Source organism: Rhodofomes roseus (genome assembly GCF_022264815.1).
Source record: "Rhodofomes roseus strain CIRM-BRFM 1785 chromosome Unknown C8Q71scaffold_12, whole genome shotgun sequence".
NCBI classification, from domain to species: Eukaryota; Fungi; Basidiomycota; class Agaricomycetes; order Polyporales; family Fomitopsidaceae; genus Rhodofomes; species Rhodofomes roseus.
In genome coordinates this window covers 900,111-925,603 of record NW_025952968.1, presented here as the reverse complement: position 1 = coordinate 925,603, position 25,493 = coordinate 900,111, and the positions used below count along the sequence as shown (strand labels likewise).

The 25,493-nt window shown below is 54.6% G+C and overlaps 10 protein-coding genes across 10 annotated transcripts; 6 read left to right on the top strand and 4 right to left on the bottom strand.

Moving 5' to 3' along the window:
• Positions 1–422: 422 nt before the first annotated feature.
• On the bottom strand, positions 423–2,711 carry C8Q71DRAFT_763843 (uncharacterized protein). Its single transcript, XM_047924031.1, has one exon. It carries the CDS (start codon positions 2,494–2,496, stop codon positions 559–561), a length of 1,938 nt encoding a protein of 645 aa, XP_047778255.1. The 5' UTR covers positions 2,497–2,711; the 3' UTR covers positions 423–558.
• A 29-nt stretch (positions 2,712–2,740) lies between these two features.
• Positions 2,741–5,703, top strand: C8Q71DRAFT_763842 (glycosyltransferase family 22 protein). Its single transcript, XM_047924030.1, has 8 exons — positions 2,741–2,920; positions 2,973–3,079; positions 3,139–3,293; positions 3,355–3,514; positions 3,565–3,851; positions 3,901–4,362; positions 4,419–4,901; positions 4,959–5,703. Exons 1-8 carry the CDS (start codon positions 2,808–2,810, stop codon positions 5,238–5,240), a joined length of 2,049 nt encoding a protein of 682 aa, XP_047778254.1. The 5' UTR covers positions 2,741–2,807; the 3' UTR covers positions 5,241–5,703.
• Positions 5,704–5,838: 135 nt separating this feature from the next.
• Positions 5,839–8,454, top strand: C8Q71DRAFT_763838 (uncharacterized protein). Its single transcript, XM_047924029.1, has 14 exons — positions 5,839–6,181; positions 6,236–6,255; positions 6,317–6,322; positions 6,375–6,427; positions 6,480–6,529; positions 6,579–6,663; positions 6,727–6,892; positions 6,951–6,973; positions 7,191–7,242; positions 7,298–7,305; positions 7,361–7,478; positions 7,538–7,575; positions 7,637–7,659; positions 7,717–8,454. Exons 1-14 carry the CDS (start codon positions 6,138–6,140, stop codon positions 8,147–8,149), a joined length of 1,119 nt encoding a protein of 372 aa, XP_047778253.1. The 5' UTR covers positions 5,839–6,137; the 3' UTR covers positions 8,150–8,454.
• A 1,369-nt stretch (positions 8,455–9,823) lies between these two features.
• C8Q71DRAFT_797371 (uncharacterized protein) lies at positions 9,824–11,537 on the top strand (the record flags this gene model as incomplete). The annotated part of the gene is made up of 9 exons (XM_047925744.1): positions 9,824–9,946; positions 10,001–10,037; positions 10,099–10,232; positions 10,284–10,330; positions 10,380–10,710; positions 10,764–10,799; positions 10,854–11,096; positions 11,146–11,256; positions 11,304–11,537. The coding sequence occupies 9 exons, from the start codon at positions 9,824–9,826 to the stop codon at positions 11,535–11,537; spliced, it is 1,296 nt and encodes a 431-aa protein (XP_047778252.1).
• A 173-nt stretch (positions 11,538–11,710) lies between these two features.
• On the bottom strand, positions 11,711–12,304 carry C8Q71DRAFT_870243 (histone-fold-containing protein; the record flags this gene model as incomplete). The annotated part of the gene is made up of 4 exons (XM_047928324.1): positions 12,156–12,304; positions 12,028–12,099; positions 11,836–11,972; positions 11,711–11,786 (listed from the first exon to the last, which is right to left on the bottom strand). Exons 1-4 carry the CDS (start codon positions 12,180–12,182, stop codon positions 11,711–11,713), a joined length of 312 nt encoding a protein of 103 aa, XP_047778251.1. The 5' UTR covers positions 12,183–12,304.
• Positions 12,305–12,422: 118 nt separating this feature from the next.
• Positions 12,423–13,418, top strand: C8Q71DRAFT_811541 (thioredoxin-domain-containing protein). The gene is made up of 5 exons (XM_047926059.1): positions 12,423–12,558; positions 12,620–12,642; positions 12,698–12,826; positions 12,886–12,948; positions 13,000–13,418. Exons 1-5 carry the CDS (start codon positions 12,487–12,489, stop codon positions 13,220–13,222), a joined length of 510 nt encoding a protein of 169 aa, XP_047778250.1. The 5' UTR covers positions 12,423–12,486; the 3' UTR covers positions 13,223–13,418.
• Positions 13,419–13,535: 117 nt separating this feature from the next.
• On the top strand, positions 13,536–18,373 carry C8Q71DRAFT_100734 (uncharacterized protein). Its single transcript, XM_047916256.1, has 12 exons — positions 13,536–13,785; positions 13,894–14,158; positions 14,213–15,662; positions 15,709–16,060; positions 16,118–16,271; positions 16,329–16,405; positions 16,461–16,556; positions 16,608–16,724; positions 16,772–16,958; positions 17,011–17,689; positions 17,740–18,119; positions 18,179–18,373. The coding sequence occupies exons 1-12, from the start codon at positions 13,669–13,671 to the stop codon at positions 18,259–18,261; spliced, it is 3,957 nt and encodes a 1,318-aa protein (XP_047778249.1). The 5' UTR covers positions 13,536–13,668; the 3' UTR covers positions 18,262–18,373.
• Positions 18,374–18,549: 176 nt separating this feature from the next.
• On the bottom strand, positions 18,550–19,778 carry C8Q71DRAFT_858709 (inorganic pyrophosphatase; the record flags this gene model as incomplete). The annotated part of the gene is made up of 7 exons (XM_047927547.1): positions 18,550–18,587; positions 18,644–18,753; positions 18,808–18,972; positions 19,037–19,311; positions 19,364–19,617; positions 19,674–19,712; positions 19,769–19,778. 7 exons carry the CDS (start codon positions 19,776–19,778, stop codon positions 18,550–18,552), a joined length of 891 nt encoding a protein of 296 aa, XP_047778248.1.
• A 184-nt stretch (positions 19,779–19,962) lies between these two features.
• C8Q71DRAFT_836762 (gamma-tubulin ring complex protein) lies at positions 19,963–22,687 on the bottom strand. Its single transcript, XM_047926452.1, has 4 exons — positions 22,530–22,687; positions 21,600–22,478; positions 20,466–21,543; positions 19,963–20,412 (listed from the first exon to the last, which is right to left on the bottom strand). Exons 2-4 carry the CDS (start codon positions 22,469–22,471, stop codon positions 20,101–20,103), a joined length of 2,262 nt encoding a protein of 753 aa, XP_047778247.1. The 5' UTR covers positions 22,472–22,478; positions 22,530–22,687; the 3' UTR covers positions 19,963–20,100.
• On the top strand, positions 22,616–25,289 carry C8Q71DRAFT_763810 (rab-GTPase-TBC domain-containing protein). Its single transcript, XM_047924028.1, has 7 exons — positions 22,616–23,728; positions 23,818–24,033; positions 24,091–24,434; positions 24,482–24,498; positions 24,548–24,585; positions 24,646–24,871; positions 24,932–25,289. Exons 1-7 carry the CDS (start codon positions 22,795–22,797, stop codon positions 25,110–25,112), a joined length of 1,956 nt encoding a protein of 651 aa, XP_047778246.1. The 5' UTR covers positions 22,616–22,794; the 3' UTR covers positions 25,113–25,289.
• The last annotated feature ends 204 nt before the right edge of the window (positions 25,290–25,493 follow it).

Sequence of the window (25,493 nt, the reverse complement as noted above, 5' to 3'; positions counted from 1 at the left end):
TTGTACGCCGGTTGTCGCGCATAACGACAACGATGAGCGCTGTCACCTCTTGTCACCTCTCAGTCCATTTGGCACACCCGTTCAGAAGCCGACTGGCTTCCTACAAGGCACACCAAAAAGAAAGAGCGAGTGAACCACAGAACGGACCCCGGACGACACAAGCCAATACTGCAACAGCAAGGTCATCACACCTCCAGGTTGCAAGCAGAGCCTAGAGGCAAGGGCGGCAAAAATTAGATAACCAAGAATGGAGGCGGTGCCTCCATAATAGTGGTTAAACTATTAAGAACAGATACTACACTTGATCTAAGCCAAAAGGCCAGAGTGGTGAGGATCCTAGACGTCTCTCCATCGCTTATATACCGCCGCGCGCCCTGCGCACGGACCAAGTCGCTTCCGTGGCGAGCATCCATGTTAGGCAACTACTGTCGATCCAGTCAATGTGGCTCGTTCGGGCGTTGTTCCTGCTGCTCATCACGTTGAACGATAGATACTCATTGTGGAGGATGTTACATATCTAATATGAAAGAATAATCTCGGTCCATGCAGTAGTGTGAATCACAGTCCGTGTCCCCGTGTTCGGAGGTACTCTGCGTGCAAGCTCATCAATTCCATCGGCGTAGTAGGCTTCAGCATAGTTGGAGTCAGTCGCGGAGACCGCTTCAACTTCATACTTGGTTGACGTCGGACGGACCCATGACATTGACTGTCTGCCGGTAGTTCCGAGGCCGAAGGTCCGTACTCCCCTCCAACAAGCCCGAGCCCGCGTCCATAATGGTTTTCTTTCCCGGATCCGTCTTTCCTATCGCCGGAATCCCGTCGATCCTGGAAGGATGTCCCAGCATATGACTGCCTGGGAACTTCTATCTTCTCTGCGAACAATCTCATCGAAGAACTTCGCTTGAAGAACTGAAGCAACTTCGTCTGTTTACGGCCGTGACTAGGATGCAACAGACCAGGGGAACATGAGAATCGAAGAGGCGTGAGGGTCCTCTCCGTCTCGCGCGGTCCTGCGTCAACGCCGTACTCAAAGCGCCATCGTAATACCAGAGGGGCTTGGTGCCGCTGCAGATCGAAGTACTCGGTGCCGTTGACGGTATATGCACCGTCCGAGCTGGTAGCCAGAGTGGCCTGGGAAGAGATATAGTCCTTCGAGTCATCTTCCAAGATCGTCACGCGCCGTAGGGTGGGAGGCAAGTCGGCCTTGCCAGCGTCGAAGATGAAAGACCGGCGCATCATAGGCATAAACTCGGCGAGACCGTAGGTCAGCGCGTTGACGAGAGTAGTATCTTGGTCCTCGGATTGCCCTGTAGTGAATCCGACTAACTTGAATGTCTGCCGGACGGCGTGCGAGCCCTCTTGATCTATCCATAGCTCAATCCGAGTGTCTTCCAGCCAGTCCAGAACGCCAGGTAAGTTCCGAGTAAGTCTCCGCTTCGCAACGGGAGAGGCCAGAGGACTGGAGATTTGACCCGAACGCACCGAGCGTAGGGAACGGTTTGAGGCGCTCGTAGCACTTGAATCCGTGCGACGATGCTGGCGTAGACCCGGTGGAGGATTATAGGCCGGAAGCAAGGGAGTTGTCGGTTCCGAGCTTGGTGCCTTGGGTCTCAAGACTGTTCCTGGGCTGAGCGGACTGATACTGATATCGGGGAGGACCAATGGATAACAGCTTCTGGACTTCTGGCGACGACGAATCTGAAGACTGTTCTCGGCGTGGCTAGTGTGCGGAGCCAAGGCATCGTCAATGATCCCCGATGGTGAGGGCGACATGGGCAAGGCGCCAGTGCTCGTTGTTGAGTATGATCGAGGTAAGACATCGCGAGGTTGATCATACAGTGAAGGAGATCGAATGAGCTCTCCTTCCAAGACTTGCCGACAAGCAACGGAATATGGTGGGAGGACATTGAATGATCCGAGACTGGGAGATCCAGTGGGAGAGACGCCAGTAGACCAGGTAGGCGTAGTGACAGACGAGACAGTGAGAGAGGCTGGGAACACCGAGCTGTCGATGTCATACTCCCCGTAAGTAGATGGCGAGACTGCATACGGAGAAAGCGAGTAACACGACTCGCTTGGAGCCGCGAGAGTGTCCCGGTCGTAGCCACCGTTCGGCACTGTGTTAATGCAGTAGATGGCTTCCAAGCTCGCCTCTGCGATGCGACTCCCAGCAGATCCACCCGCGAGCACACGGTCATCATCCACGATTATGTTGGCATCGATATGTGTAGTGGCGTACAACGACGTCAATATGGCTGGGTCATCGGGGCCGGTCACATCGGCGAGGTGAAGAACGATGCCTGGGTCCAACAAGATCGGAATCTCCCCGTAGCTGCAGAGAAAAGTAGTGTCCATATCGACAACCGACGAGGAAGGGCTAGGCGGTGATAGGGAATCCAAGGCCTCCAAGATTCGCTGAGTTCGACTGCGTTCGTGAGACTGTAGGTAGTGACGGCCCGCGTCATTTCCGCCCCAAGGATCCCTGCTTGACGACATAGTATGAGGTAGAGAATCTGCGCTGCCAGCAGCTGTGAGCGTAGAGGTTCAGCCGGTACTAGATAGTAGGAACGGATGATAGATGCACTTGAGCCGAAGACAGTGAATTCGAAGTTGAACGCGACGCGTCGGTGAACGATCACGTGCTGTAGTGTTGGCCGTCGGCGGGTTGTGTGCCGGCCCTGCCGGGTGGCGTGCACACAAGTGCATCCCGCATGCTGGGCCGGCGTCATTCAAGTCAGTACTCTGAGTCTGCTTTCATCTCCATCCAACTTGCCCTCGCACTAAATGGACCAGCTCTAGGCAAGTCCATGGCATCAAACATACAGGAGATACGCTTCAGGCGGCCGGCTAGCCAGAAGCCCACGGCACCGACGAAGCCTAAGAATCGGCACGCTGGCATCCTACAAGACAAGCTGCGCAGGTCAGAGTTTCATACATGGCTTGTAAGTTGCTATACTGATCCACCGAGGCAGGTCTCAAAAGGCACCATGGTGCCCGAGCTTCTCAGTCGCGTTCAGGACTTTTCTCTTGATCCGCGTCGCGGGAGCGATGTATTCTAATATCCAGGATTGCGACGAAGGTGCGCTCACATTGACTGAAGTCAAGAACCTTCAATCCATATTACCCATGTTATCACAGTATTCAACTTTTGGGAACCTCTGCACTATCTGGACCGTGGATACGGCTTCCAGACGTGGGAGACGTCACCTGTGTACGCTATTCGTAGTTGGGCATACATCCTCCTCCACTCGCTGCCCACGCGGATTGCGTTCACGCTGCTAGGCCCAGAAAAGGTCAGTCACACGCTTGGTCTTTTTCAGCTGGTAGCCGAACTTGCGTCGTGCATCCCACCAGAGACCGGCGTTCTTCGCCGTCAGGATGTTCCTGGCCGCGATCTCGTCGGTCTGTGAAGCTGCATTGTACAGAGCGGTCGTCGACAAATTGAACTACCGGGCCGGACGCTACCTTCTCTTCATGCTGCTCTTCAGCGCAGGCATGTGGACCGCCTCGACGGGTAGGTTCCTTACGATGATCACTGGGCTGGCTAATCCGCGTGTACGTCAGCGTTCCTGCCGTCGTCATTTGCCATGTACGCAAATGCAATTGCGTTCTCATACGCGCTTGAGCCGTCTAGCAACAAGAACATGCGCCGCACTATGTTTAGTACTCTGGCGTTTGCCACAGGAGCTATTGTTGGCTGGCCTTTTTCACTTGCCGTAGCCATCCCGTTCGTCTTCGAGGAGCTATTCTTGTACGGCACAGACAAGGTGACGTCCGAGAACAAGACGTCTTGGATGATTGCCCGCTGGCGGAGAATGTTCACATGCGCGGCCGTCGCTGCGTTGCTCTTCGTAAGTTTAAAAATTCATGTCATCGCACGCCTCTCAAGCTTCTATATAGATCCCAGTGGTCGCGCTCGACACCGTCTTCTATGGAAAGCTCGTCATCGTTCCCTGGAACATCGTCAAGTACAACGTATTCCCCGATGAGGCGCGTGGACCTGGCCTCTACGGCACCGAGCCTGTCAATTTCTATCTCAGCAACCTTCTGCTGAACTTCAACGTCCTCGTGCCGCTGGCCCTGTTCTCGCTCCCGGCTCTGGCTGTCACGTATGTATACGACCGCAAACGTCTTGGCGAACGCACTATCTACGTGGACCAGACGTCACCCTACAGGCTCATGGTCGTGAGGCTTGCGCCGGCGTATATCTGGGCTACCGTCATGTCAGCGCAGAGTCACAAAGAGGAGCGCTTCATGTTCCCGATATACCCGCTTATCTGTTTCAACGCGGCGGTGACGGTGTACCTGATGCGCGGTTGGCTCGAGACGGCATACATCCAGTATACGCGATCACCGTATAGGGTAAATCGACGAATTGTTGCCATTAAGTACGGAAAGCTGACATCCGATTGGTGTAGGCCTCCCGTGCTATCATTTTCAGTCGGTTCACGCTTTCGATCATTACAGCCTCTGGTGTGCTGTCTTTCTCGCACATCATGACGCACTGGAAGTACTATCACGCACCGATGTCCATCTTCCACGCGCTCGAGGCAGACGAAATACCTCGGATCCTAAACACAACTGGTCAGATCTTCATCCCGCCGCCCTCTCCGAACCAGAGTCGTCTCGACGAAGAAGAGCGGATTCCTCGCATTGACCCTGCGCTGATCAAGCAGTTGGGGCTGCACATGTGTGTCGGCAAGGAGTGGTACCGTTTCCCTAGTCACTTCCTGGTGCCTGACGGCGTCCAAGTCAACTGGATCAAGAGCGAGTTCGACGGCATGCTCCCTGCCCACTTCGTCGAAACGAAGGCGGAATGGGGTCTTCCTGCGCGTGTTCAAGGTACCCGGATCGTTCCGTCCAGCCTCAACGATCTCAACAAAGAAGCACCCGAGCTCTACGTGCGCTGCGATATCTCCGTTGGTAGTAAACATGTTGCTGACCGTTGCTTGCTGCAGGTGGACGTTGCTGAATGCGATTACCTCGTGGACCTCGATTTCCCGTTGCATCATTCGGAATCCGTGCGCGAGCCTCGCTACGTGCTCGACGAGGTGACCTGGGAGCGAGTGAAGTGCCTGCCATTCCTGGATGCACGTCACTCGTCGCTTCTGACGCGCACGCTGTGGATGCCGGGGGCTCGCTGGCAGGAAGGGAACGAATACGGCGACTATTGTCTGCTGAAAAACCGAGAACGGGTGAAGAGGATCGAGGTGGAGATGACGGCGAGACGAGGTCTGTGAAGCGATCAAATTATGTTAGACAGCGAATAATTGCCGAGTTTGCTTGTTAGCTGTGGCTTGGTAGCCGGTGCTACTTCGATTGCGCATGCAATCCATTGACCTTCGTCCGGTCTGACCGCGAAGCCGTGCATCACGCCATGGATTCGAGCTCGCTCGCGAACAGCTGTGGGCATATGTGAAGCAGGCAGCACATGAGACAGCTACGTCCGCGGGCAGCGCGCGGGCTTCCTGCAGAGAAGGTGCCGACCAGAGGAAGGTGTGTGTCACCGGATTTGGCAGGTAGATTCGCCCAGGAAATCCGGCGAAATCCCAATCTGCGGGTTGCATATGCGTCGTGGCTGAAGTGGCTGTCGCCGGTGACGAGGGCCATTCGATTGGAAGTGTCTGCTTCCGCAGACTGATGTGCCCCGTGCTGCGCTGCCCCTCTCGTCTGCCAGCGGCCGCTGCACCAGATGCTGCTTCCCGCGGTGCGACAGCGCGGCGGGAGGATCAGTCGCCGGTCGTGCCAGATGCTGGCCCGCGGCGTGGATCGCTGGCGGTGGGCAGCGCGGGGCATCTGCGCCACGGCCCGCACGCTGTGGCGGGGACGCCGCACGCCGTCGCGCGGGATCGGGCAGCTGCTGGCTCAATCAAGCAGTCGCCACCCCAAATCAGGACATGTTGAACGCTGCGTGCATTCTCGAATTTCTGTGTCTGTCCAAGCAGCGGCTTCTCTCCGCCTGCCCATGCTGCGTCCGCCGTGCTCCATAACTTGTCTCCCTTCAACCACCATCGTCCCCTCCACACTCCCCTGCGTGCCCTCGCCTCGCTCCCCCACTTCCCCCTCCCCTCCTCGACGCCGAGCGCGTCGTCCGCTCGAAACAGCAGACACGTCGCGCAGCCGCGACCTCGCCCAAGATGGACTCGACCGCTCTGGGCACGGCCCAACACTTCATCTTCGTGTACGTTCTGCGCCTATGTAGAATCCGAGACGCACACTCATCCGTGAACCTCAGCTCGCAAATCCATTTTTGTGGTTCGTGGCACGCCTTTCCCTCTGTTTTCGTCAGCTGATTGATGCCGCATCCATGCTGCAGCCATGTGTGAGTATTATAAGTCAGAATCCACCGCGAACTTCGACTGAGCCGCTCTCAGATGCCGTGACGTGTTGGGACTGGATGCTAGCATTACCCAGAGAATGGCGTTATGTAGGCATCACTTGGCCTGTCCCTCATAACGACGCTTCTAACATCAGCTCAGATCTGGAAAACGAGCTGGACGCCAGTAAAGGCCGCATACTTGTTCTGCCGGTACGTCATACACTACATAGTAGGGCGGACTTCGTTGAACATACGCTAGGTACTGGGTGTTGATTACCGCGCCATACCTCCTGTGGGCCTTCGTAGTTGAGCACCCACTGGAGACGTGCGAGAAAGTCTACAGGGTATGCCATGACGCAACAGCATTCAATGTCATACCCCGCTGATATTGGGGTTCGTACCCATAGGTTCCTGTGCTGCTTGCATTATGGAATCAAGCTTCCGCTGAGCTCATTCTGCTCATTCGCACATATGCGTTCTTCAACCGCAACAAATACATGCTCGCTTTCCTGGTGTCCGCCTTGAGTGGAGTCATAGCCTTTCAACTCTATGTAGCTTCATCACAAATGCTCCGTAAGTGTGATGCTCTCCGCTCAAATCGGTCCTTTCCTGATAGTATTTTAATGTACAGTCTTGCCATTTGTATCGTCACCCGTACGTCTTCACCGCTGGGTTCTCCAGATATCGCCGAAGAATAGCTCCAATCGGTGGTGAGTGCCTTGAGTAATACGCAACGGGCACGGTTCCGTGATGACCAAGGCGCATATATGCGAGTGATCATTGCGTATTTCTTGAGGCACATTGGAGGTTTCTTCTGTTGTATATGGACGACGTCTCGTCGAAGTAGGTGTAGCTCACCACGAGCGACCAGACTGTAGGGCCATGCTTTCCACGCTCGCGACCAGGCTCTGCAGATCTTCTTGGTGAGTAGGCATTTCGTCACTTACGCGATGATGTGTTGACGGTGATCAACGGCAGGATTCTTCGTAAGTCTCGTAATATTGTGATGCCGCTTTACATGTGGAACTCACCGACCGTCAGATCGCTCCTCTTGCATTTGACACCATTGTCACCCTCATTACTGTGGCAAAGGCCATTGTCATGCGGCGCAGGAGCGGTGGACCTAATAGCAGACTCATCCAGACTTTCCTCCGCGAAGGTAAGCCCCAGGAGCGTAACAATGATCGAATCGATGATGTGACATTCGAACACTTCCAGGCGTCTTCTATTACATGTTGATCTCCATAGCCAACCTGGTAAGCCTCAGACATAACGTCCTGATCACGGATTGTTCACCGCCCATTTTTGCGTCCGCAGGTCAACGGCATCTTCTACCTGCAGTAAGCCTCGGATATTGTATCTCATCTTGACCTTGGAAGTCTGACCATCCGTCCCAGGCCCCGTCAAGTTATGTCCGCAATTTGCATCCCTCTCAGCGTCATGCTAGCTCCGGTACTGGCATGCCATCTCATCCTCGATCTGCGTGAGCGAGGCGCCGAGACCGTCGCTCAGTCCGCGGGCACCATCGCCTTTACCGCCGGCGTCTCCTCCAACAAATCAAATCCTGGCTCACCCTTCTCCGGGCTAGGATTCGGTTTTGGGTCTCCATCGAGCTCGAAGGCATTAGTGCGCCCCAACGGCGTGCTGCTCAGCACAATGGGCAGTATTCCTATGCCAATGGAGGGTATAGAGGTAGCGATGGCCAGCGGTGTCGAGTTGGATAACATGCAAGCATACGGGTCCGAGAGCTCGGTCGACAAGGATGTCGAGCTCGGTCTCGGGAGCACAGTCAGCGGTATTCGGGTAGATGTGGAGAAAACGACTATGTGAGATGCTCGACGACTGAGCATTCTGGAGGATGTTATTTCACGTCGACTCGTCGTTTACGTTGTTTCTCATGGCCATTTGTTTGCATCGCACTTCGTACTTTTAGGATTGTTGTCAGTCAATGTAGTTCAAGGCTTTCGCACGTTGTATTCGCATAGATAATCGTACTAGTTGGATTGGTCTTGACATAAGTACATTTGAAATCGTTTCCAATGGTGACGGCTACGATGGCATTGCACTCGGAGAACACGGGCGTCAATCAGCCGGTGTAGCCGGCTGGTCGATGGTCCGTGCGCAGGGCGCGCGGCGGTATATAAGCGATGGAGAGACATCTCGAATCCTCACCACTCTGGCCTTTTGGCTTAGATCAAGTGTAGTATCTGTTCTTAATAGTTTAACCACTATTATGGAGGCACCGCCTCCATTCTTGGTTATCTAATTTTTGCCGCCCTTGCCTCTAGGCTCTGCTTGCAACCTGGAGGTGCGATGACCTTGCTATTGCAGCACTGGCTTGCGTCGTCGGGGGACTTCCTTGTGTCATTTGCCTCTTCTTTTTGGTGCACTTTGTACGAAGTCAGTCGGCTTCTGGCATTGTGTGTCAAATGGAGTTGGCGAAAACTTCCGAGTCCATCTGGCAGGTACTGTAGCTTTCCAGTCATGCCTCGGACTCACTACGACTTTCTGTCTTCATTTTGTTTTACATGTCGTCTGTCCCGATGCTGATTTATTGATTTGTGGTGCTTGTTCTACTAAGTGAGGTTGTTGTGCGGGCTAACCCGTACGACGGTTTTTGCTCCTGCTTCGTGATTTTAAGCGTTCACGACGCAGAATGACGGTACCGTAGCCACCGGGTGTCTAACTGTGTGTCAATGTAGCAGCTGTAATCGTCGTCGTCGTCGATGCCTGAGTACTGAACGTTGAACAGTGGAAGTACGATGCTCATCGCTATGCAATAAGCTGGCGCATAGGTCATCACTGCGTCATGTTCGTGCCCTCCAGAAGTGGTATTTGTCACTGACGACAGTGATGATGAACTCAGCACATGGTCAGTGACCATTACTACATACACCTTCGTACTTTCAATGCTTACATTGTATACTGTACAGACCGGCGTGTTAGCCCAATTTGTCACTTGCCAGTGCGGCTTATGAATGCTAAAACACGGCGGACGGCGGTCTGTACAGTGTACAGTGTTTACAGTACGGAGCTGTGCGTAGTAATGTCACTGACGACCGTCAGTCGTCGCTGACTCCCATTGCTGAAATGGTAACGAATTCCCAGCAATGTTAGCAAGAGCCGCCTTAGACGCAGTCAGCTGCTTCCTGCCTCCGAGTCGGTAGCCTGGCTATCTCCTTCTGGGGGCCTCCGTCCCACGCGTCTCTGTACTCGGAGGTCTCGACACCATCAGCGGCAGCTTATACCGTTCTACGATGCATGCTTGCCACACGGTGCCGGCGGATTCGGGCGATGCTGTGGGCTCCTTAGGGTTATTCTGGGCCAGGTGAGCTCAGCTTTGAGTGACAAGCCCTCGTCCGTCGGTCACGGACTGATATCGATATGCCAGACAAGATTGAGGATCCTGCAGTGAAACCGCCTGGACCGGTAGGAGTTCGATCATATATATCCCTGACCCTCCAATGGCTCGAGCAACTTGTCCCCTCACAGCGATAGAGCAACATGAGCACAGTCGAGAAACAGGAGCCTTTGAAGGTCGCGCTGGTCGGTGCGGGTGTGGTGGGACTGACATGTGCACTAGCATTGCTCCAGAAAGGTGTCTCGGTTGAGATATTTGAAGCCGCGGTACGTGCCTTGTACAAGTCGATGGTCGTCCATATCTAACGTTTGTGTTTACAGGCTCGTTTTGGGGAGATCGGTGCTGGCATAGGCATCGGTACGCCTGACACGACAGCATATTTACTCAGTTGCAGTGGCTCATGCAGGCGAAACATTAGGTCCCAATGCAGCCCGCATTCTTCAGCGCCTCGGTGTCCTTGATGAGCTCTGTGCTCAGTGCAAAGAGCCAGGATTAACTATGAGGGAATTCATGTTCTATTCTGCTGAAGGCGAACACGAGCTCCTGTTCGAGGTGAGGTCGATGCGTGGTCCTATTGACATACGGCGTTGACCCAGGAAACAGTATCCGGTCACCGAAGGCGCGCGGGGCAATGGCATCGGTGCCTATCGGTGAGTTTCTGCGTCGCCTATAGACGGAGTACATACTCATCATCCACAGACCAGCGTTTCTAGACACACTCGTCAAACACCTACCTCCCAGTACTACGCATTTCCATAAACGTTGCACCTCCGTTGAGCCATCTACGACCAAAACCGGTCGAAGTGTTCTCAACTTCGCCGATGGAACCTCATTCGAGGCCGACGTAGTTATCGGAGCCGATGGCATCAAGAGCTCAGTTCGCTCAATGGTAGCCGACAACGCGAAGTCCCTGCCGGTCTTCAGCAACACAATCTGCTTCCGTGGATTGATCCCAATGAAGGAGGCCCGGGCTGCCGGGTTTACCATCGAATTCCACGGCCGTCCCCTTTGCTTTGGAAGTAAAGATAGGGTGAGATTGTTCAGTGTACGCAAATATCATAGGCCGTTCTCATCCTCCTATAGCACCTCATCGTCTTCGGTATCAACGGCGATGAAATAGTACGTGCGTCATGCCTTTCTCAACCCCAAGAAGTCTCATTTGCGTCTTCGAAGATCAATGTCGTCGCATTTGCGGCTGACTACACAAAGCCGATCGGATCCGTTTCTCTATCGCCCGACGAGCCGTGGGTGAAGTCTGTGCCCCAGGAAGAGATGTTCCAGGTTTTCGAGGGGTGCGGCCCGCAGGTCATGGGGCTCCTCGAGTGCATCAAGGAGCCAAGCAAGTGGTCAATCCACGTCGTTCATCCGCACCTTGAGAGCTTCGTGAAGGGACGCGTCGCCTTGATAGGAGATGCGGTGAACTTGTTTGTCTTATGCCAATGGATACGAGCTGACATACTCATAGGCTCATGGAATGTTGCCTCACCTGGGCTCCGGTGCAGGTCAAGGCCTCGAAGACGCTTACGTCCTAGCCGGTCTGCTTGGGCACCCGCAGACAAACGCAGGCAATGTAGAGGTCAATGAACGACTCACAGAACACACTCAATACTCACTCGCCTTTAGGTCGTTCTCAAAGCTTATGATCGCTGGGTCCGCCCTCGTGCTCGAATGGTCTGGGACGCAACGTTCAGAGCGGGAAAGATATATGACGGCTGGGGAGACCATGGAGTCAGCGCAGAGGGTATAGCACAGGACATCGGTACCCAGTGGGCACCGGTGTGGTTCCACGACGTCGATGATGACATTCGTGCCGCCGTAGACGAGCTCAAGTTGGAAGACGCCTTTGTCTCGGTGTAGACTCACCCAAATATCATCGTGCACGCTCGATTTATCATCGTAACTCGCACGCAACGAATAGGCTACATGGACGGATACACAAAGCGTTTCGCATTGGATCGACATAATACGGTCATAGTACTGTAACAAGACTCATAGAAGTACATGGCAACAACAGGTAATAGAGAACGTGATCAAGCGCCGAAACCGTAGAGAGTGCGGCCGGATCGCTTGAGCGCGTACACGACATCGAGAGCGGTAACGGTTTTGCTGCATCGAAGTCAATAATGGCTACATTGGAGAATGGTCCAGTACGTACCGCTTGGCGTGTTCAGTGTACGTGACGGAGTCCCGGATCACATTCTCCAAGAAGATCTTGAGGACACCACGGGTCTCCTCATAGATAAGGCCGGAGATACGCTTGACACCACCACGACGAGCGAGACGACGGATAGCCTACAGGTAGTATGGTCAGCTTTGCGACTCGGCGAAATGGGCAACTAGCACTGACGGGCTTCGTGATACCCTGGATGTTGTCACGAAGAATCTTGCGGTGGCGCTTAGCACCGCCCTTGCCGAGACCCTACGTGCAGTACTGATGAGCGGATGGTTCGATTAACGCAACGCAGGAATACACACCTTGCCACCCTTGCCGCGTCCAGACATATTTAATTAGATTGAGAGCTGTCAAATCATCTCAGTGCTGTTGTGGGAGCAGATGGGACCAAATACTCACTGGGGATAGAAGCGTTGAAGTGGGCGAGTGAGGGTGGTGGTGATGGTCAGAGTGAGCGCAAATCCCAGGTCGCGTTCAACGCGTTTAAGGCGTCGCGTTTACGTCTGTTTGTACTCATCACGTGCTTATCACCTGCGAAAGTAGGCACGGCGCTTAGTAAGAGTGCATTACCAGTGCACACGACGACGACACACGTCGCTTTACAGTAAATTATACGCCTCCCCTTGATTGACGATGTCTATTACCCACATAACCTCACTTTATCAACTCGATGGGATCTTGGCAAAGTCCTCAGATAAACTTTCCGTAAGCAGACGAAGTTTGATTGCTCACTGGCAAGGAGGGTCGTATTCACTGCTCGCTGAAGGTCATCGACTTCCACGCACAATGGTCGGTAGGCCTAGATGGACTGCAAGTTTGCCTTAACTGACCAGCATCTCTGTAGGTGTGGCCCGTGCCATATGATTGCGCCGAAATTTGAAGCCTTGTCGAAGGAATACAAGAATGTCAACTTCCTGAAGTGCGATGTCGATGCTGCGAAAGATGTTGCTAGTCGGTTCCGTGTAACTGCGATGTGAGTGCAAGACTTCTATCCGGAGCTTAGTCAGGACTCATACATCTGTTCCGTGTTAGGCCAACCTTCGTGTTTTTGAACGGAAGCACGAAAGTCGACCAAGTGAGAGGTGCAAATCCAGGGTAATGTTCGTGGACGATCACATACCCTGAAGATCTCATTCGTTCCTGCAGTGCGCTTCAAGAAACACTCCGTCGACATGCGTCGGGCTCGTCATCTGGAACCTTCACTGGCAAAGGCCAACGCTTGGGTGACGCATCGTCGACAGCGTCGGCAAATCCTGAGCCGCAAACCGATACACCTGCTATATTCACGGTATTTGCGCAACTGGACCCTAAAGTCAAAGTCCTGGTGTACCTTGTAGCTGGATATCTCCTGCTATCGTATTTGAGCTGAACTGCGTGCAATTGCTACTATCCGTACTATAGCTGACATTTCCTGGCATGGGCGCCCCGACTGTACAAACACCAGCTTCTGTACACCAGTCGCACTGTACATATTTGAATGGATCTTGTTAGCAACGTCCTCTTGTATGACAATCAAGAGCGACTGGACGTCGTTAGTTTGTCATTATCATAATCTTCGACTCTGAGATCTGTGAGCCTTCTGTTGGGTGATTCGCGGCTGCGGCGCGTTGTGAGTAAATTACGGTCACGTGTAGCGCGCGTTCAAGTCCCATTGTCGACCGGCGTGAAGGTCGCGGCGGCCTTGCAGCCTTGTCACCATCCTCTCCACCTTGTCTTGCTGTTGCTGCCCCACCATCACTCGCACTTTCTCGAGCTGCCAATTCTTCAGCCCTTACGTTCTTCCACATCGACAACCCACATGAAACACGAGTCTTCATGACGTCCAACGCAAAGGCGAACCCTCCGCCGGGGGCGAACACTCTTGTTCCCGAATCCTTTCTGGATGTACCTACACAAAGACTATACGCACTGAGTATCGGAGCTCTTTGCCAGGTATGTGACATGTTTTCAGTCTGGTGTGCATCCGGCCGAAGCAGCGTGGAAAGCTGTGGCTTCGGCGCATGAACACTGTGGCACTCTCAACTTACACGACGCTCACAGGCTATCAAAGTTTTCGACTTCCTGCGATATTTGGTTCTGCCAGACGTGGCCAATGGCGGCTACGTCAAGAAATGGCTCACTGCCGACTTCCTCTTCTGCTTTTGCCTTGCGCAACTCCGTATACCGCGACTAAGGTATAGCAAGTCAGTCGTCGCTCTGCAAATCCTGTCGTTGTGGTTCCTTAACGGGCTCATGTTTGGCGGGATTACCGTCAATGTTGGAGGAACACGGTCATGGACGGTTGTGCCTTCGCTTGGTCTTGCAAGTACGTTATACAATCTCCTGGATGGTACCTGTGTACTCATCAATTTACCGTTAGACCGAGCAAACATTGCTTCAACGCCTCCGGGATCTGGCCTTTGGGATATGCTCCCTAGGTTTGGTCTTGGCTCTCTTACTAGCTCGAGCGGAGGGAAGGATGCGCACCTTCTAGGACAGCATACCGTCCGGATGTCCCCCATCAGCACGGCACACCTGAATCCCCATGGGCAGACGTTCTGCCTAGCGTCATCTGGTCACAGCGTACTCATTCCTCTCCTTCTGAATAACACCACCCCTGCGGGTGTTCGGCACTCACTCGTGCCCCTGGGCTATGTCGAAGGGTCTGGGGCCAAGATCGAACGGGTGGACCTGTCAGCGAAGGATCTAAAAGCTATCGAAAACGCCCGGCTGGAGGACCTGCAGGTAGCACGGGATGCTGCATCGAAGCGCGACAATGACGAGTATGACGAGTATGACGACGAAGAAGACGATCAAAGCGATGCCGAGTCTCCTTTCAAGCTGCAGAAGACGCAAAGCGTTACATACATTCGAGTAAGCAAGCCTGGAACGCTACGTCTCGACCGTGTCTTGGACACTTCGAACGCCGACGCTCGGCTTGTCTATCCGGGCGAGGTCACCATTGTACCGTGCCCTCGAGCGGAGTTCGTCCCGGACGATATTCCAGACATGCGGTGCGCTACGCCTGGTATTACCAGTGGCGCTGGCGAGGAACTCAATCTCCAAATCGACGTCTACGGGGTTCCTCCGCTCAGCTTGCGCTGGTACAAAGAAGTTGATGGGAGAAGAGAGTCTTTCATGGTCGAGGGTATCGAGAGCTCAGGCCACGCACATCGGCGGACAGGCGACGAGCCCCGCGCATTGGAACGCACGCCAACGCGACGACCTGCTGCAGAATTGCGTATCCCTCTGACAGTTTCCCTCGATGCGCTCGGAACGCATTCCTATGTCTTGGAAACCGTCATGGATGCTCTGGGAAATGTAGTGCATGCGGGATCGAGCACGCCTCCATCGGACTCTTCCGCATCCGGTGCTCTTCACAAACTGGGAATTACACCCTCTTACAACGTCTCGGCTTCCCGTACGCGACGTTCTGTAAGCGTTCTGCGCCGTCCCAGTGTCCTGTTTGAGGCGTGTGGTCCTGGCACTCCTGTTTCTTTGCTGATTGGTTCCGACGCTCCTCTCGTTGTCTCCGCAAAGAATGCGGACTCATTGGACGGTCCCTGGGACGTTGGCGTGCACTATCAACCATCCGAGGTTGAGGATAGTGCCAAGAAGAGCACCAAGCGACTCAAACCGTGGACCAAAGACGTGCAAATGCCACAAGGACGTCGCGACATGACGTTTCGTGCAAGTGAACCGGGCGAGTACACGTTGGTCGGAGTCAAGGGCAGGTACTGTGAAGGCGACATCCTGAGCCCTGACACATGCAAGGTGGTAGAACGACCGTATCCGACTGCAGAGATCAAGTGGAAGAAGATACACGAATGGTGAGTCTTGGAAATTCCCGTCATCTACGTCGCTGACCTGTCGCAGCTCGGGAGACACGGGAGTATCAGCATCTCTGGTATTACATGGAACGCCTCCCTTCCAAGTTTATTACCGGATGCAGCGCGACAAAGAGCCACCTAGAGAGATCTCCAAGTCGTTCACTAGCTCCAGAGGCGAACTCACCATTCAACCGGAGCGCAGCGGTCACTACACCTTCACATTCTTGTATTTGAGCGATGCGAACTACAAGAAGGTGAACCTGAACGGGCCAAGCATCGACCAGGTAGTGCACCCGCCGGCCCACGCCGAGTTCTCCCAGCGTGAGCCCGTCGGCAGAGGAAAGAGGAAGATCAGCAGTTGTTCAGGCAGCACTGTCGATGTGGATGTTGACCTCCGTGTAAGTCGAGTCCTTGTTTCCAGGGGATTCAACTCGTAACCTTGATTCTTCGTGTAGGGAACTGGGCCTTGGACCCTCGAAGCGCAGATCGTTGGGCTTAAGGGCTCGGAGATCGTGCGCGTACCGAATATCTCGAAGTCACGCTATACGCTCAACCTTCCGATACCCAAAGACGTTGATCGGGATGGCGGTTCTTTTGAGATTGACCTTGGTATGTCGTAACCATTGCGGAATATATATACATGAGGAACTGACTGCGTTATCACAGTGAGCGTCGAAGATTCTTACGGGTGCAAGCGTTCGCTGTCTGTTCCTGGCATAGCAGTCAACGTCCGCCGAGTGAAGGTCTGTACACTCGCCAAGGCCGTGCTACTTGATGCATGCTAATCTACTGCCATAGCCTACGGCCCGGTTCTATGGCAAGGTCGATGATCGTCACATCACGACTCTTGATAACGAGCAGGCATCGCTTCCGCTGCGCTTGACTGGCGATGGGGTAAGCATTAGAAATAGAATCACATTTCCATTCGCTAATCAGGATTCACAGCCATGGCGAGTCAAATACAGGCACGTTGATCGCCCAGACAGACCTCTGTCCGCCACGGTGTCGTCACCCAACGGAGAGTTGCATGTTTCGGACAAGGGTGTGTATGAACTCGTCGAGGTAAGGTCCACCTGGCCTATTGCCGAGACGCTAGCTCATCCCCGTAGATTTCTGATTCGCAATGCCCTGGATCGGTGGTATCAGGAGATTCTACGTACAGAGTCGACCACGTACCACGCCCATCCGCCAAACTGTCCCCCGAGATCCAGTCTATTTACGAGCCATACAATGGCTCACATATCCTCCCGCCCATCTGTGAAGGTGCTCACGATCACGTAGATCTGGATCTGACAGGTAAGCAATATCTAGAGTGTCTTTCGCTTCTGTTTGACTGACATGTCGGCAGGGCGGCCACCCTTCCAAATCATGTACAATGTCGCACGGGATAATGATGCGGGAGGCACGAAGATCCTGGACCAACCTACCTTCAGCAGCATCCAGCCACGAACCAGTTTCCAGCTTCATACCAGCGAGGCAGCCCGGATCTACTACGAGGTCAAGCAGGTTGGCGATGTGGCGTATCCTCTGGCTAAGAACAAGAATGCCGTTATACCACGCTCCGAACGATTGCTCTTCGAGCAGCAGGTGCTCGTGCGCCCATCCGCACGCTTCCGCAACCTCAACCGCCTTGCGTACTGCCTCAACGATGTGTTGCGCCCGCAAGACCCTAGCAGTCTGGATGGTATTATCATCCTGGAGGGAACACCACCATTCAAGCTCCACCTGGCCATCCGGAACGTCGCCACAAGTAATATCTACCGAGAGGCTCTCATGGTAGACGAGAAGATGTGGCGGCTCAACGTCCCGAACTACACATTCAATTCTGTCGGACCGCACCTTGTTATCATCGAGAGTGTCCAGGATGCATCACACTGCGAGCAAGCGGTCCCGGATCCGCTGTACCGCTCAGTTTACGTGGACATTGCTGAGACTGCGGCCATCGTGCCGTTCGACAGACGGGAAGACTTCTGTGTCGGCGACGTTACACAGTTCCAGCTGGAGGGTATCCCACCGTGGACTATCGGGTATGTGTATCTTTTCCTCATCTGATGGTCCGTGCTCACAACGCGGTCAGCTACCGCATCAACGGAAAGTCGTACACACAAGAAGCCAAAATTTCTCCTTTCTCCATTGCACAGCAACAGCCCGGAGAGTTCACCCTCACGTCCATCGCACACCAACAGAAGATGTGCAAGACCGCGGTAACCGACCTACGCTACACTGTGCACCCGCTTCCTGCCGCACGCGTCGGCCATGGGAGGAGAATCGTGCAGGACATCCACGAGGGAGATCAGGCGGAGATCATCTTCAACCTCATTGGCGAACCTCCCTTCACCTTCACGTACCAGCGAGCCGAGCTCACCACCAAGAAGGGTCAGCAAGGCAAGGTACTTGAGACCCACACTGTCTCAGGAGTGACGACGAAGGAGTATTCTATCTTCTCGGCCCTTGAGGGTGAGTTTCCAGATACGCCTTGCTGTTGAATGCAACTCTGACAATCGTTTGGGGATCAGGTACATGGACGGTCACGTTCATCGCGGATCGCTACTGCAGATATCCGCCGAGCCAACCTGACGGCGTGGACAAGTCAAGATGAGTGCAATGGTAAAAGTATCTATGTATATAACGGTGTCAGCGCACACACCACCGGCTTGTAGCTGTATAATTCCGATGTTCTGTAATTCAGTCGATCGTCTCACTTCATGTCAGGCTGGATCCGATGAGCGACGGAGTCCACTGACCTTCTATTTACGGGCGCAGAAGTGACGTGCGACCCTGTGCGCACTAGTTCAGTAACGAGAGCGGAATGACGGTCCATCGCTAGACTGTATGACATTGATATTGGCTTCGCATGTTCACACTACACATACACCCATGGAACGACTTATACCGGAGCAGACGCAATGTAGAACCACTTTGAGACTGATCACAATGAATCGGGTTAGCAGAGGTATAGACATCGACGTTATTGGACTTACTGGAAGGGTCGACGGGTGCAGGAGGCTTCCTGGAGTCGGAAGGGATGCTGGTGTACGACGGGTCGTCCTTGGTGACGTGACCGGCGGAGTTAGGGGCGGTCAAGTTGCGGCTGACAGGATCTGCGTTAGCCTCAAGACTAGGGACAGGTTTGGGGAAGACCTACATAGACAGATCGTACGAGGCCGTCTTTGCGGGGACCTCACCGCTGACGAGACGGCGCCATGCCTCATGGCACTCGTGGATAATTTCCGTCGCGTACTTCTTGTTCTTGGCCTCGCCCGAGAAAGCGAACTGGTTTTCGGGCTTGCCATCGGGGATCTTGTAGATCCTTTGAGATGAAGAACGTCATGAATGCCGGGCACCGAGGTATGTCCGTAGCTAGCAACACGTACCGGAACCACTCGTTCGTCGCGCGGACGAGACCGGGCAGGTGCCTCTCGACGTCCTCGATATCGTTCAGCTTGGAGGCAAGCGGGTCGTTGACGTCGACGACGAGGACCTTCCAGTCCGTCTCACCCTCATCGAGGAGCGCCATGATACCAAGGACCTTGACCTGCTTGACCTGGCCGATGTACCCAACCTGCTCGCCGATCTCGCAGACATCAAGCGGGTCGTTGTCACCATTGGCCTTGGTCTCAGCGTGGGTCTGGGTCGGATCCTCCCAGGTCTACATCACGACATTGAGGGGCGCTAGCGAAGGAGGAAGTCGTTTGACGCACCTGGGGGAACGCGCCGTAGTTCCAGATGTAACCGTGGTGAGGGAAACAGTTGCGCACGTAGCGCAGACGGCCCTTCTTGATGTCCTGCTTGATGGGGTTGAACGGCTCCTCCTTGGAGATCTCCATCTTCGCGTTGGTCCAGCGAGGGACCTCGACGATCATGTTCAGGATGCCATTGTTGCGGTCCGCGAACAGGGGAATGTCGTGCCAGGACGAGATGGGGCTGCCGTTCTGCTCGAGAAACACACGGTGCTCTGTTCGACGGCTGATCAGCTGGCCATCTCGATGCGTAGAAAACTGCAGGACTCACCGAGCGTATTGGGAGCGCCAATAAGGCGGGGAGTGTACTCTGTGTGTCGAGCGAGGTCAGCACGAACCCAGACAAGGGTGGGGGGCAGGACGTACGAGAGGCCATGGTGGTGGCAGAGGAGAAGAGGCGGAGGTGGTGGGACAGGCGACGAAGAGCCGGTGTGGTGGACATTCACCTGTTGTGGAGTTTATAGCCAAGTGCTGTCAAATCGATATCCCCCTGCAAGCATATCGCGATCGCGTCGCCTCGTAGATCATCATGCGATCTCATTTCTCAACACACCCGGCAGTCCGCACACACTCTCAATTACCGTCGCACTATATTCTACGTACATCTGTCACGAAACGAGTACAAATCGCCTCAAGCTCGGTCCGAAACCAGCCACCATACCCCCGGCTCGCTAGCAAGCATCCCCGCCCTTCTTAACCTACGCGAGCCCGCCTTGCTTCAAGATTTCCTCAGTCTCGCTCGCAGGCATTCTTACGTTCAGAGTTGGCTTCGAGAAGCCGCCGTTGAAATCCAGGCGCAAAAGCAGGCGTTCGACGTGCCGACGGACCTCCTCGTCCCCTGCAAGGCGTTTGCCGCGCTTCGGACGAATGAAGGTGCGGAAGCTCGAGGCGTTTGCCATGCTTGCGTTCTGAGCCATCGACTTCGATGCATCCGTGGCCGCCGAGAGAGGTTGCTGCGTCGTTGAAAGGGACAACTGTTCATAGAATGCACTCAAGAGTGAATGTAGCGCCTGCAGATTGCGTCAGAGGCTTGTTCTTCAAGCAGACCATTCAAGCAGCATACCTCATTAATCTCGGCCACGATGCCCTGCCGTTCCTTGACCATTTCACCCACTCTATCGCCGCCGGCAGCGAGGCTTCCCTCGAAGAGAAGAGCCGGGAGAACGTCTCCTCCCCACCTCTCAACTTGCGCGACAAACCGTTCGCAGATCTCCAAGATCAATCGAATGATCGCCGTCAATGCAGGGTTAGACAGAAGGCTACCGGTGAGAAGACGCTCGAGATAGGTGGTATGGATGTTGCGCAGGGTGGTGAAGTCTAGCTGTGACGGCGAGGAGGTGGAGGGGTGAGACGCCGCACCTGAGGATGCAGGAACAGTGGATGAGGAATGAGGGATTCCAATTGCCGGATCGGCGTCCGTGTCGGCTGCAGGTTGCGTACCGGTCGGCTGCCTGACAATCCCGGACGTCTTCTCCAAGAGTAACCTCTTCAGTCTCCTGAACTCGACGTCTATGACGTCCGTCATGACATAGCCCAGAAGCGTGTCGAGGAACCAGCTCATCTCTCGTACCACACCCCACCCGCAGCGTAGGAGTTCCTTTCGCACCTCAAGGTCCTCAGTCGTCCCACCTTCTCCTAGGCCTGTCCATCGCCGACGTGCGCGCTGGGCGTTCGACAGAGAAGTCCAACAAGAATGAATGCGCGTGTGGGTCTTGCGGAGTGCAGATAGGTAAGTGAACAGGGCGCCGTAGATCTGGAGATCCGACGGGTGCAGGAAGAGATCCAGCGGCCAAGCCACGTTGTATGTCAGAACGAGAGGGGTGCCAAGGAGCAAGTCATCGAAGCTGGTCGCTTCGACTGCCGAAAGTGACGCCGAGAGGTCCTTAGCGGGGCCCGTGGCGAGTGAAGGCAATAGGGGGCGTAAGGGTCCCGATGGGAGGCGGAACCGGAGGTGGGAGAGCGACGGATCTTGTTGAGCTGTTGTACCTAGTGACGCACGAAGAAGGGCAAGATGCAGATCTTGCTCCCTGATCATGGTTGTGGGTCCCGCTCGGCCTGTTAGCCGCGAGATCTTGAGGCGTTCGATTTCCCGGATGAGTGACAGCGCGAACTCCCCATTCCGGAGCAGAAAGTAGTTGGCACTGTGTAAAACACATTCAACATGACGCAGTGTCAGGATCCCCCGTTATCAACTCACAGAGACTCTACGGCAATGTCGACGTCCTTCTGCGTGAGAACGTTGAGCCATAGCCATTCACTGACAGTCGTCCGGATGTCAGTGATTATGCGGTCAAACGCGTACTGCTCTTGGGGCAATACCCCTTCCAACAGCTTGCTATGCTCCATGGCTAACTCCCGCGGGAATTGTCTCTCCCATTTCGCAGCTTTGACCGTGCCGATAGCTCGACCGACATAGGCCACGGATTCTCGCGACTGAGTAGACACGCAAGACGGTACAGCCGCCTCCAGCAGTGTGTAGTCCTTGTCGGCTAGTGGTTCCTTTTCCGTTACCGCGCCGTGAATCAAAAACGCCTGTAGCTGCGCCATCCAAACTCGTTGCACGGCCTCGCACAGACGGGCATGAATAGACGCAATTCGGTGGATACCAGTATGTGACCGCTTCTGGAGAAGGTCAATCAACGGCCCAGGCTGCCAAGACGTTTGCGCCTGTAATTGGTCGAAGAGGGTTTCTAGAGCGGCAAGAGGTGCGTCCCATTCGGAGAATGTGGCCCTGATGGAAGATAGCGGTACGAACGACCCACTTGCTACCAGATTAGGATCCCGCTTCAGCACCTTAGCTTCTGTCTCAACGACTAGGTTCTCGTATTCGTCTTTGAGGATCTGGTTCAGAGTCGCGCATAGGGCGGAGACATAGCGTGATTGCGAACGCGAGAGCGCAGAGCACGCCGCCTTGATCTTTCGGTATCGAACCGCAATTTGGCCCAAAGACTCTAAGCATTGTTGCTCTCCGGGATGCAACAAGGAGGAGAAGGCAGGGTGGACGTTGTGGTCCTTCGGAAACAACGACGAAGAGTGCCCGGCTAGCACAAGGAGAACCTCCGCTATCATGGGTCACCTAGTCTCAGATCAACTGACAGGAGGCGTTCAGCGGATGTTGTATGCTTACCACTGCCTGCTTGAAGACTGAAACAACAAAAAGGCTAGCAACCCGGCGCGAGCTGCGGCTACCGATGGACGTTGGGCGGGTGAGGGAGGAGGAGGAGGAGGAGAGATCCAAGTAAGCTTAGACGCGTCGAGTCGGAGTCGCGTCGCGGTATCCCCGTGATCAGATCCGAGAGGCCCGCGCTCGTCGTCGGCTCGAGCACGGCCTGCAGCGAACCGCCTACCGCTGATGACCATCCCCCCTGCGTACACGCCATCCACAGGCGGCCATGTCTAACACTCGCGACGAGCACTCTGACAGCGAGGACGAAATCCGCGATGAGAGATACATGGGACAACCAGTCAAGAGTCCATTCGACGACGCGTTCTCAGACGAGGACGACCGGAGCGGAGTACCCGAGTTCTCGCCTGCCGCCATTCGGGAAGAGCTGGCAAAGACATACAGCATTCAAAACCGACTCACGCAGGACGAGGTGGCGGGTTTCGCCATGAAAGTTGGCTTCTCGGTCGACCCGTACTTGTCGCCACCGCCTGTGGAGGCAGGTGAGGCAGAACCCGAACACTCACTCTCGGCACCCCCGACCATGCAGCGGACACCTTCCGACTCTTCAGAGAGACCTGCTGCACCTTCTCACCAGAGCTCTTTCTACGAGGTGCAACTCAGCAGCAGTACCTCCGAGCTTAACTTGCAGGACTCCTCCCCCTCTCCCCCTGTACCAGTCTCGCCTCCACAACCTTCTGAATCTCCAGGGGAGTCTCACTCTGCGGACTACCCTTCTGTCTACATAGACGCATCGAGGTCGCAGGCCGAGGTGACGGAAGTATATCCAGAGCCTGTCGAGCATACGAACGGCCTGGTTGTGCCCGCTCGCCCTGCGTCTCTAGAAGACGTGCGAGCACGCAGTGTTTCGCCACGTCGGACACCGCCTCGTTCCGCGCCCAACGTCATATCCTCTTCTGTCTCCCATCTGCCATTGTCGTCCTCACAGCCAACTAGCTCATCCCATGCATCCATCTCCCACATTTCCGCATATCCCGTGGCTTCGGCCTTCCGGCGGCAGAAGGCGAGGTCTATGGGTCCTAGCGTTCTGGATAGGGTCGTCAGCAAGACGCGACCTACGTTCCTTCCTCCAAAGCCCCGTGACGAGGACAGGAAACATATGGCGGACTGGGAACAGATGATGAAGCGTAGTCGCGCTGCCGGTGAGTCGAGCGAGTCTGCCGCTCCGCGCCATGTTTGAGAATTTATTGGCTCAGCCTGTTTACTGTCTTGCCTATGCACTAATTGACAGAGGAGAAGAGACGCAAAGCTCTAGAAGAGAGACGTTATTCGCGAGAAAAGAAGATCGACGAGTCGATTGGGCGTTGGGAGCGCGAGATCGTCCCAGACTGGACTGTCGTCAATCGAAACCCCGCGCTACGGAAGCTATGGTGGGCAGGTATTCCGACCAAGCTGAGAGCGACCATGTGGCAAAACGCCGTTGGCAACACACTCGTGCTGAGCAAAGGTAATGCCCTTCCATTGAACCTAAAGCACCGATATGGATGAAGCTGATCACCGGTAGATGCGTACAAGACGTGCCTAGCGCGAGCGAAGCGAGCCCTCAATCACGCATCCTTCCCCACGACGGTCCTTGGCCTCATTGAGGAAGACATCAAGACTACGCTGCCCTCACTTCATCTATTCGCACCTGGAGTGGGACCGATGTACGAGGATCTGAAGGACATGTTGTGCGCTTGGGTAGTGTCGCGGTCGGACGAAGGGCTAGGATATTTACCCGGGATAGCCAAGATAGCGGCGATGTTGCTGCTTAACATGGCTGCAGCTCAAGGCTTCGTCGTCATGCGTAACCTGCTCGAACGACATTGCCTACGGTCCTTTTTTGGTGGTCTTACGTCCAAGGATGATGTGAGTGCTTCTCTCTTGGAGACGTAATTTGTCTCAACGTCACGCAGGTCGAAGCGTATTATAGGTACTTTGGAGCCCATAATCTGTGACTTCGTCATCTGATCGTATTGCAGGATCTTTGACACGCTCCTAGCGGATGGAATGCCAAAGAGTAAGTCGAACAATAAAGTTGTCACCTTCTCATCCCGACTCAATGGTCCCCTGCTCTCAGTCTACTTCAACTTCAAGCAACACCAGGTGTCGCCAGCAGCGTATTTGCCTGATTGGCTAATACCGCTTTTCCTGGACCATCTACCATTCGAGGCGTGTGCGCGATTATGGGATATCCTACTGTTAGAGGGAGACTCCTTCCTGTTTCGTGCATCGTTAGCAATACTAGCCGTGCTGGAACCGCGCCTCTTCTTCCCCGATCGCCGTGAACTCTTGGAGCTGCTAAAGTACGTGCGACGGACGTAGCCTTGTGCCTCCCGCTCATCGAACTCACGAGCGATGGTCAGGGGAGAGAACAAACCGGCTCTAGAAGTGGCAAAACGAGATGGCCGACCACTGAACGGTGCCAAGTACGAAATCTATAATGTAGATGAAGAAACGCTGTGGGAGCGACTTGACAGTATGGATGAGTGGTGGCGAGAGAGTACATGGACAAGGCTCATCCAGAGGGAACTACCGGACTTGTAGAGTGCGGCGAGGAAGTGTGAAATCAATATTGTTGTAGTGAGTACTTACCGGCGGTTTTGTCGTAATCTTATTTCTATTCGGTCGTTCCCTCTCGCACCGCCGAGTGCGATACTTGTGCCAGTTCAGGTGGTGATACATTCGGGTCCGAGGACGAGTGAATGACATGATGACCTCATAGATTCCTCATTCCCGATGCTGTGCGACGAGCACGCAAATGCTACTAATAGGGGACGCGCGCACGAGCGTGGCAGATACCAGACCGGGCGGACGGCGGACGCGTTCCAGCCACGCATCCATGGTCACGTGGGCGCGACTGGATCGCTCAAGAGCGGTCTCCTCCATACCCCTGTGTCGGCCAGACCATGTCTCGCGCCTCTGCGC